Genomic DNA, 12,185 nt, shown 5'->3' on the forward strand with positions numbered 1-12,185 from the left:
AGAAAATATGTTGTCAACCAGTTGGAAAGCAGAAAAAATATCTGTAGGGCCAGGCAAAGTACATAAACCCTGCTTGTTAGGCAAAGTGCTGCGCTTCTCTGTTTGCAACCCACGTCATGTGAACAAGTCCAGTGTTTCTCAACCACGCTCCAGGAGGACCACCAGCACTGCATGTTTTGGATGTCTCCTTCGTCTGTCACACCCATTACAGCTCTTTCAGTCTCTGCTAATGAGCTGATGATCTGAATCAGGTGTGTTTGGTTAAGGAGACGTGGAATATGTGCAGAGCTGGTGCTCCTCCAGGAACGTGGTTGAGAAACACTGAACTAGAAGACTGTGTGTGTTTCATCAGAAGGTGAACTTCTAAATCAAGCACATCTGCTCATTAGTTTACACTAACACACACACGCATGCACAATCTGGATGTAATCTTTCCATCAATGTGTTAAAATAGCGACTTGATATTTATTTTTAAACATGTTATTAACTTTATTCTAGCCCAAACATGACAGAAAAGGTGTGCTCTGATTCGTTATTATTTTAAGCTACTTGATACGTCAATGGCTCATCTGATTTAGAGTGAGAATACACTAGTGTTGTCATGATATTGAACTTCGGTACTGAAATTTTAAACACGTTCTTCAACATCGCTGATTGGCCATTGTGTTCCCGTGCTCAACAGAAATGACTGTGATTGGCCGTGAAGGTCATCGGTTCACCGAACTCACCGATGTTTACTGAGTGTAACCACAGATACAGGGGAAACCGGAGTGTTTTAACACCGCGATTCATCAGCGGATCTCACGTATGTCAGCTTATAGACAAACCAGCGGATCAACGTGACTTTGAAACGCTCCAGTGTTCCTGTATCTGTGTTTACACTCAGTAAACAGCAGTGAGTTCAGTGAACTGATGACCTTCACGGCCAATCACAGTCATTTCTGTTGAGCATGTGAACACCAATCAGCCAATCAGCACTGTTTAAGAACACGCTCAAATCTTAGCGGGAAATGGACATGTTTAAAACTTCAGTATCAATTGGTATCGAATTCCAGCATCGCGACAACCCTACATGGATGAAGAACCAAATTATTATAGATCAACTCAAATAGTCAACGAATCAAATCCAGCTAACAGAATAATCCACATATAAAGACAAACCCCAGATCAACAAGCAGCATTGTGTCATGTACATACATTGAGAAAGTGACCCAGCCAAAAAACAAAAAATAAAACTGACAGATTTCCAGAATTATGACTTAAAGGTCCTGTGAAAAGTAAAGTTTTTTAGATGTGCATATCAGTATGCTAGTTTCAAGGATATCTATAAGCTAGCGTGCTCCAAAACAGACAAAATTCACATTTAGAAGTTATGAACATCTGAAGATTGCAGTTTGTCACTTCCGCCTAAATGGATCAAGGACTTTTTTTGCCGTCTCCTCATACTTCTGACCAATCAAATGCTCTCTAGTGTCTGACATGCCCCGCCCCCTTCTCATTTACTTTTCATTTGATGCGCTCGAGCTCAACCGCTCTCACTGGCAGAGTTGTGATAAAAACACCATACTGGCTGTTTTTTTTTTTTTGAAAGGGGGAGGAGCTACTCTATGCCCCGCCCTTTCATTGTTTTAGTTGAGAATGTCGAACTTTAAATAAAAAACACATTTCAAAGCAACTCACAGAAGCTTTCCACAGGATTTGAAACCACATACAAATTACAGGGTGGAGATCACAGGTAAATACGATATTATCCAGCCTGATCTCAAGGAAACGCAAGTATTTTACGTTTTGTCAGTTTAGTGGCTAATTCATATAAAAATTTATGATTTAAAAAGGAGGCGTGGCACCTAACCCCACCCCTAAACCCAACCAACATTGAGGGATGAGCAAATCGTACTAAATTGTATGAATAAGATCGTACGAATTCCTACGAATTAGCCACTAAATCAAAAAGTTACGAATTGCCGTGAGATAGCATTGTATTATCACAATATCTTGCCCCTGGTAATGATATATCACGATAACAGCAATCCTGCTATATATAACAAGAAAAAACAACCGCGATATATCACAATATCTGTGAATGAAGAGATATTGCAGAGCAGTGCAAGACTGATGAATTCATTTAGCTCATTTGTACATTTAAATAACATCGATTCTTGGCGCAAGGAGTGTCTATTATGTAGAAATATCACGATATATAAAAATCGCCATATCAATATTTTGTCCCACCCCTAATACAAAGGTGTAAAGAGTACCTGAAACAACAGTACAGATACCTTCGTTACGCATCACCAATTGCAAAATAACAAGAGCATAAGTCTGAGACTGCACTTAAAACTTTATACATCACATATACACTTACACGTTAATTCACAGTTTCCGTATTTTGTGATTCCCAAGTGTTTATTTGCAGTGGTGAATTGCATTATGGGATGTTGATTCCACTCTACAGTTTAACAAAGTCACTTTTATTGACATTTTAGTCATTTGAAATTATAATGTAATAAATAAGTCTGTAAAATAAGAGAAGTTATGGCAGTTTATCACCAGGTTTTTGTACCGGAAGTTACCAACCCAGTTAATATCACTTCAAGCTAGGGCTGTGCGATTAATCGAAATCGAAATTTGAAACATTGCGATTAGCTAATCACGGGAGGCTGCGATATGGAATATATATATATATATGTACTATTTAATTTCCCTCGCCCAGAGCAAATAAAGGAATGCCATCTGCGTGTGATAGCCTTACTAGTCGATTAAGTGAGCACATTTTTCGTTCTGCCATATCAAAATTGCGCAAGTGAACTACGCGGAAACCCACAATAAACAAACAAACAGGAAAGCGCGGACAAGTGAGATGACAGCGTCTGCTGCTTCAGAAGCATTGATAGACGAATTCATACGAAAGAGAAACAGCGTGTTGGTAATATGGGTATATTTTGGTTTCAAAGTCACAGACACCGAACAAAAACAGGTCATTTGTAGCAGCTGTCACAGAACTGTTGCTACAGCACAAGGAAATACAACAACCAGCACCTGAAAAAGCACCACAGGCGGCTATATGAGGAGCGTCTTGCTAAAACGTCAACTTAAAAACATAAAGAAATATCACAATTAGATATTTTCCCTAAATAGCACAGCACTGCTTACAGCTATTAAAAATGACAATAAAAATCCCTTTTTCAAACTTTTCAATATCAAAAGGTGTGTTTCTGCAGTATAAAAACAATGGAAGCCTATGTAATGTACCCACAATTTACAAAAACAAACGTGTGTGTGTTATATATACATATATATTACAGTTTAGTTTCTGATATAGAAATTAAATTGAACACCTCTCAATACTGCAATAGATGAAAACAGCCTCCGTAAACATCTACAAACACACAAGTCTCAGCTAACCCCAAAATGTTTATTATTTATTTATTCATTCATTCATTCATTCATTCATTTATTTATTCCTCATTATATTTCACATTACAGTTTACACTGTGTTTGTGTGTACTCCGATTGCTAAATTTCAACAGTATGTCCAACACCCCGGTTGTGAAATTCATCATTTTTCATCTGAATTTACGATACTGGAAAATCTGCCATTGTGATATTTAGTTTTTCTGCAATATTTTATATATATATTTGTTTAACCAGACTGTTTTAGTAGCTCCAATGGGAAATAATTCATTAATTTAGGATGATTGGGATGATTCTGAAGGGGACTGAATCATTTCATTCATTCATTTTTCTTCAGCTTAATCCCTTTATTCTTCAGGGGTCGCCGCAGTGGAATGAACCGCCGACTATTCTAGCATATGATTTACACAGCAGATGCTCTACCAGCAGCAACCCATCACTGGGAAACACCCATACACACTCTGACTGAATCATTTGCATTAAAAAATAAATAAAAAATTCAATAGTTTCGAGCAAATATACAAATGAAATAAGCAGTGCTTCACAGTCTTATTAATATTCAGGTACAGAATTGTGAAATACAGCAAATGTGAAATAACACTCTAATCTTTCTTCATTTTAATAATTCTATACAATTACCCTTTATTAAAGCTACAAATTAGTCAGTTTCTTGTGCCTTAATGCTTCAAGCTCTTCTGAAACTCTTGCACATTCACAGTCCTTACAACAGGGTTTCATCAAGTCAAATTTAAGACTCTTTTAAGACCATTATGAATGAAACTTTAGACTTATACAGGGATAAACACTAATGATTATTTCAAACAGCCAGGTTGGGTCAATGGATTTTTTTGCTTGTTTATTTCTTGGCGAGTAGCGACATATTTTAATGTGTCAAAACAAACTCAAAACTCACTATTATCAACATATTATCTGTTTCTTTTATCTTTAATGACAAGTTTAATATTGTTACAAGTATATTTGGAGGCAATTATATAAATAATCCCCAAAAAAACCTAATATATATATATATATATATATATATCTGTTGGCTTTTGGTCCAAATTGTCCCAATTGAGTAATAACTTCTTCTATCGATGGAGAGAACTTCTATTCAACCTAATGAATTTGTGTTTCGTTTCTATTCATAAATATTATGTCTAGTCACCCTTACTTAATAAATAGATTTAGTAGGAATAGTAAATAGTTTTTGTATGAATGGAAGATAACGTAAAGGGATACATTGCTCTGTTATTAAACTGTGTAACTGTTCTTAGTTTTCTTTCCCTGATTTTAAGATGGACTGTTGGTGATTGGACGGATGTTGGGTAGCTTTACTTGGACAGAGGAAAATTAAGACCTGTTTAAAATTATTTAGGACATACAACACAATATTTCAGTGAATTTAAAACTTTTTAAGGCCTAAAATTTAGTTTTTGACTAATTTAAGTCATTTTAAGACTTTAAGACCCCACAGAGACCCTGTTACAAACACATTATACAACATATACAATATGATTACAACTCCTGCTCAACTATACCAGCTCAACATTGCACAACCTTCGATATGACTATTGCAAAAGTGCACACTGCAATATCAATGACCCTCAGCAAATAACAATGCCCCAAAAATTGAACATTTCTCTTTGTTTACATTTGCTAAGCTGTGTACAGACAGCGCAAAACTCTGATTATCATGACACAACACCAATGAAATATGTCAAACATACACATGCACCAAAGCAACTGGTTATCTAATATTACAGATGCATCGAAATTATAATTCTGGGCCAAAACCAAAAATTCTGGATGCACTTGACTGAAAACAAACCAAAAAGTGTTTGAAATTGTTAGTATTTTATTCAACCAAACTCTGGGTATAAAGACATGTATGGCTAATATAATGCCAATTATGCCTCTTTAAGAAATATGTAGGATAAAAACACAACATATTTACATTAATCCAAAAAAATCCTCAAAGCATTGTTTATTTGACTTTTTTCATTGCTCCACTGTAATTATTTAGCTTGCAATTTGTTTATTATTGTTAGACATTATTTATGCTATTACAAAATCAGCCCAATCAATCTAAATGAATGATTTCCTTCCAAATATAGAGCTATTCAAGCCATATGGAATTGTATTCATATCGTAATGTCAGATTTTTTTTTATTATATCATGCAGCTCTGACGCACACCTTCGAAAGCAAAGGCAAAGGTTTCACTTTAGTTCTGTAGTAAAAAAACCACCAATGAGTTCAAAAGTGCCACAGCAGCACAAAATGCACAATCATCATTTTCATGGTGGATCTTTATTTCAAAGTACTAATAATGGGCACCTCCAGCATCATTAAAATCAGTCCAACAGCAACACAAATCTTAATAAAGCCTCAAGCCAGCAATTCAATTCAATTTCAATTCCCCTTTATTTGTATAGCGCTTATACAATGTAGATTGTGTCAAAGCAGCTTCACATAAAAGGTCACAGTAAATAGGAACAGTGTAGTACATCAGCATGACAACATCTTACAACAGTGAAGACTCTCAAACGTCTCAACACAGGCAAACGTCTCGTGAATAAGATTAGCAAAGCCTTCACCATTGAATTCATCACAGAACACCAACATACTCATACAGCCAATGACTATCAAAATACAACATTGCTTACCGTTAATTAAATAGGGCTAATTAGGGCTGGGCCAATCAATGATATTATATCGAATCACGATAAAATGTCAATAACAATAATAAGCTCTGGACTTTTTTACTCTATAATAATCTAAGTGCCAATTACACAGCAGAAATGTGCAACAATGGGAATCTAAAAGTGTGTTGGTATCGAATTTTCGGCCACTGAGATGTAGAGATTCGAGAGGTATCGATAGAGTTAAGATGTATACAATTTTCGGCCACCGAAAATTTATCAGCCGAAAATATGCTATGCCATTTTATGGACCCTCTAATTTTTGTGGTTTCAGTCATTGCTGGTGGACTCTTTTAAATATGGAAGCATTAACAACTTATATTGAAATATTTATCGTTATCGTTCAATATGGAATACAATTATCGAGATTGCATTTTTGCAATGTCGCCCAGCCCTAGCACTAATGTTGTTTTGAGGTTATATGCATATGCGATTTTAAAATCATATTAGCAGCCAATGACTATCAAAATACAACATTGCTTAGCGTTAATTAAATAGGGCTAATTAGGGCTGGGCCAATAAATTATATTATATCGAATCGCGCTAAAATGTCAATCACAATAGTAAGCTCTGGACTTTTTAACTCTATAATAATCGAAGTGCCAATTACACAGCAGAAATGTGCAACAATGGGAATCTAAATGTGTGTTGGTATCAAATTTTCGGCCAACGAGATGCAGAGATTTGAGAGGCGTCGAATTCGATAGATTCGAGATGTATACAATTTTCGGCCACCGAAAACTTATCAGCCGAAAATATGCTATGCCATTTTATGGACCCTCTAATTTTTGTGGTTTCAGTCATTGTGGTGGACTCTTTTAAATATGGAAACATTAACAACTTATATTGAAATATATATCGTTATCGTTCAATATGGAATACAATTATCGAGATTGCATTTTTGCAATGTCGCCCAGCCCTAGCACTAATGTTGTTTTGAGGTCATATGCATATGCGATTTTAAAATCATATTAGCAGCCAATGACTATCAAAATACAACATTGCTTAGCGTTAATTAAATAGTGCTAATTAGGGCTGGGCCAATAAATGATATTATATCGAATCGCAATAAAATTTATGTCAATAACAATAATAAGCTCTGGAGTTTTTACTCTATAATAATCTAAGTGCCAATTACACAGCAGAAATGTGCAACAATGGGAATTTAAAAGTGTGTTGGTATCGAATTTTCGGCCACCGAGATGTAGAGATTCGAGAGGCATCGAATTCGATAGATTCGAGATGTATACAATTTTCGGCCACCGAAAATATGCTATGCCATTTTATGGACCCTCTAATTTTTGTGGGTTCAGCCATTGCTGGTGGACTCTTTTAAATCTGGAAGCATTAACAACTTGTATTGAAATATATATCGTTATCGTTCAGAATGGAATACAATTATCGAGATTGCATTTTTGCAATATCGCCCAACCCTAATGTTGTTTTGAGGTCATATGTCTATGCGATTTCAGACCCAATATTTAAAGTAGCTTGGTAAACAATATAGGCACAGTGTCAAAGATAATAAAATCAACGAATGTGCGAATATAAACCAACTTCACCTCAATAACCAATGTTGTGCATCTGTTACTGTAGAGTCTGCATCATATCTGCTCATGCATAACACTGAGGTAAAGTTGGGTTATATTCGTACATTGGTACTTTCTCCTTAATAATATAATTTCAGAAAAGTAACAAACTCTCAATAGGAAAATCATATTAGCAGTAAATGACTATATAGAGGTAAAGTTGGTTTTATATTCGGATATTCAGACATTCTCCTTAATAATATAATTTCAGGAAAGTATTCTTTACAAAATCTAAATAGGGAAAACATATTAGCAGCAAATGACTATCAAGATCCAACATTGTTCAGTCAATTAAATAGTGCTAATGTTGTTTTGAAGTCATACTAATATGCAATTTCACATAAGTGTCAATGCTAATTAAATCAACGAATGAGCGAATATAGACCAACTTTACCTCATTGATCATCAATGTTAATCAATGTGCATCTGTAACTGTACAGAGTCTGCATCATATCTGCTCATGCATAAGACTGAGCTAAAGTTGGTTTTATATTTGCACATTTAATTTGTTACCTTCTCCTTATTAATATAATTTCAGAAATGTCCCAAACTCTCAATAGGACAATCGTATTAGCAGTCAATGACTATCAAGATACAACACTGTTTACAGTTAATGAAATAGTGCTAATGTTGTTTTGAAGTCATATGTATATGCAATTTCACATTGCATATTCAAAGTAGCTTTATAAACAGTATAGGAACAGTGTTAATGCTAATAAAATGAACGAATGTGCGAATATAAACCAACTTTAACATTTACCTCAATGTGTTATTAATGCTCAGGCCTGCAGAAACATCCAGCACTCAGATTTTAATGTTAAATTATTGCTAAAGCAAACATTTAGCTTCATTCAGAACACCAAACACCGTGCATTTAAACACAGAACGCATAGATGTGTGTGGCTTGTTTGTGTCTGTGCTTGTGTTTTAGTGTGTGCTGTTCGTTAGCAACATTAGCAACTCACATTTCCTCAGCCACTTCATCCAGCAGCGCACGATGAGGCTGTGCTGTTTCTTGTTCTCGATGCACCATGAGGATAATCCCTGGATGGACTCCATCGTGTTGGAAACCGCTTGAAATCTGCGGTCGAGCGAGGACTCGAAGCCGGCGGAGGAGCCGCGGACACCGCTGAGAGCCGCTCCGGGACCCGCCGCCATCTTCACTCAGAGCAGCGGAGCGCCGGAGAGTTTAATCGTGCGCCGCCAGCAGAGGGTGACAGACATTTTGAAATACGTTGAAAGGGATAGTTCACCCATTCATTTAGTTTCTTGTCGGCTCAGTCCCTTTATTAATCTGGGGTCACCACAGCGGAATGAACCGCCAACTTATCCAGCATATGTTTTATGCAGTGGATGCACTTCCAACTGCAACCCATCACTGGGAAACACCCATACACACTCATTCACATACATACACTTTGGACAATTTAGCTTAAATTCCCGTATAGCACATGTGTTTGGACTGTGGGGGAAACCGGAGCACCCGGAGGAAACCCACGCCAACACAGTGAGAACATACAAACTCCACACAGAAACGCAGAGAGACCCAGCTCTTCTTGCTGTGAGGCAAGATGAATATTGATACCTCAATCTATAATTTATTCATTCATTCATTCACTTTTTCATTCACTCGTTCCTTCTTTCCCTCATTTATCCATTCGTTCGTTTGTTCGTTCATTCATTCATTCATTCACTCACTCACTCATTCATGCATTCATTAATTTATTCATTCACTCATTTATAAAATTCAATCATCCACTCAATCAATCAATCATTTATTCAAGCATGCATTTATTCATTCACTCATTCAGAAAAGTCATTCAATCATTAATTAAATCATTCATCCAATCATTTATTCATACATGCATTCACTCGTTCATTAAGAAAATTCATTAATTCAATCAATCAATCAATCAATCATTCATGCATGCATTTATTTATTCACTCATTCAGAAAATTTGTTCATTCATTAATTCAATCATTCATTCATTCAATCATTCGTTTATCCAATCATTCATTCAATCATTCGTTTATTCAGTCATTCATTCAATCATTCGTTTATCCAATCATTCATTCATTTAAACATTCGTTTATCCAATCATTCATTCAAACATTCGTTTATCCAATCATTCATTCATTTAAACATGCGTGTATTCATTTATTCACACATTCAGGAAATTCATTCATTCACTCAATCAATCAATCAATCAAGCATTCAATCAAACAATTAATCAATCATTCATTTATGCATGCATTAATTCACTCACTCATTCATTCATTTATTCATCCATTCATGCATGCATTCATTCATTCATTCAATCAATGATTATTTATTTATTAGTTTTTCAGATGCTTTAAAACTTTTTTCACAGGATTTCTCTGGTTTTCAGTGATAGACAGCGCTGTGTTTCCTCTGAGAGACAGCAGAGGGCAACAAAGGACTAAAAGATCATCATTCAAATATACTGTATTTAACAAAAGCATCACTGCTCTGAAGCTGCACACATAGTTATACCTGTGTGCTATACATACCTTTATGCAAGTTTATTCTAATGCATGTCTTTTAAAATGCATCGTCAATACTTGTCTGCACACGTAGTTTCAATATCATTCATTATTTTACAAGCCTTTCTGATTTATTGAAGCAGCTAAAGCTATTCTGACCACTTCAGTTTAGTGGATACCAATAACAATATACTGATTATATAATATATAATATACAGATTTTAGAGTCTGACAGTCTGTGTTATCATTCACATTAATAATAACTGCAAAATCTCTCATTCTGGGTTCCACACTGTTTTACAGCCTAAAAGGTCATTATAAATATGGACGTCAGCCTACGTTTTTTGCAAAACGTAAAATACTCTGCTCCAGGAATGTTTTGTTGCACATTTGAGATGACAAATCCACTAGAGGGCGCTGTCTACGTTTTTACGAAAATGAAATACGTTATTTTAGGGTATGTTTTGTTGTATGTTTCATATGACAGACCCACTAGATGGCGCTGTGTACAATTACACAAATCGGAAATGCAATACTTAGGGTATGTTTTGTTGTACGTTTCATATAACAGATCCATTAGAGGGCGCTGTCTGTATTTTTGTTTATCTCAGATGCATTACCTAGGGTACGTTTTGTAGTACGTTTCATATGACAGATCCACTAGAGGGCGCTGTCTACATTGCACAAATCGGAAATGCATTACTTAGGGTACGATTTGTTGTACGTTTCTTATAACAGATCCATTAGAGGGCGCTGTCTACATTTTAACAAATCTGAAATGCATTACTTAGGGTACGTTTTGATGTACGTTTCACATAACAGATCCACTAGAGGGCGCTGTCTACATTTTAACAAATCTGAAATGCATTACTTAGGGTATGTTTTGGTGTACGTTTCACATAACAGATCCACTAGAGGGCGCTGTCTACATTTTAACAAATCTGAAATGCATTACTTAGGGTATGTTTTGTTGTAAGTTTCATATGGCAAATCCACTAGATGGCGCTGTCTACATTTTTGCGAATTTAAAATACGTCACTTAGGGTAAATTTAGTTTCAGACACATCTTCATGTACACGTCCAGGAGAAGGAAGAGCTTGTCGAACAGATCAGCTGGCAGACACTGAACTAAACCCGCCCCTAAACTCAAGCAATAGTGTTTTCAGAAGCAGACGGAAGAAAATTTGTTTTACCTTGATTTTACATTGCTCTTCTGTGTAAGCATGCTTCACCAAACCCGAGCGCTCTGCAGTACAAATACAACACTGTACAAAATATGGAGATAGATAGGAGACACAAACATGTTCATTACATTGTGTGGTGTTTATTTAGTGTCGTGCAAAAATAATCCTTTATTCGTCAATAATACGTGCCTGTAAATATCATTAGTGTGAAAAGGAACTACAGTCGCTGTCGTCATACTAGTACTAGCCCCCTAGTGGTCATTTACCTTACTGCAGTCAATCGTATGTTGAAGTACATCACAACTGTCGGCTGAAGCACATGTTTACAATCCGTCTGTGTTGTAGTTTTTTTACATCTGGGATGACCTGAGGTGGAGCTTTTAATTCTAGGGTTAACTAGTTGCCAGATTGTCAGGATGTTTCTAAAGGTTGGGCGTGTTGCTCTAACCCTGACCCCAACCACTAATTAACCCTATAATCAGAGGGAAATGACAGGCTGATAAGAACTGTTCAACCTCCACCTCACAATCTAATTGATATGAATGTTGTTACAAGACCAACAAAGGATATTGATCCATCCAGAAACTTTTCCTCTGCAAGGAGAAAAAAAAATCAGAGTTTTTGTCTCGTTTCTAGTCCAAATATCTAAATATTCTTAAATCAATAAACATTTTTATTTCAAGACAAGCAAAACATATTGTCATGTTTTCAGAAATAATGAGTCAAAATTAAGTGAGCTTCTCCTTAAAACAAGCAACATAATCCACCAATGGGGTAAGCAAAATAATCATA

The 12,185-nt window shown here is 35.8% G+C and overlaps 1 protein-coding gene across 2 annotated transcripts in view; it reads right to left on the reverse strand.

The window, feature by feature from the left end:
• Positions 1 to 8,873, reverse strand: part of LOC130243213 (threonine--tRNA ligase 1, cytoplasmic-like) — a 58,796-nt gene extending 49,923 nt beyond the window's left edge. For both annotated transcript variants that reach the window (XR_008839127.1, XM_056475301.1), the window contains exon 1: positions 8,670 to 8,873. Coding sequence is in view for 1 of the 2 variants with exons in the window: in XM_056475301.1 (XP_056331276.1) it covers positions 8,670 to 8,862 (193 nt within the window). In the remaining variant the exon portion in view is untranslated. The remainder of the gene's footprint in view (positions 1 to 8,669) is intronic.
• Between the last annotated feature and the right edge of the window lie 3,312 nt (positions 8,874 to 12,185).

Source organism: Danio aesculapii, chromosome 16 (assembly GCF_903798145.1).
Source record: "Danio aesculapii chromosome 16, fDanAes4.1, whole genome shotgun sequence".
Classification (NCBI taxonomy): domain Eukaryota; kingdom Metazoa; phylum Chordata; class Actinopteri; order Cypriniformes; family Danionidae; genus Danio; species Danio aesculapii.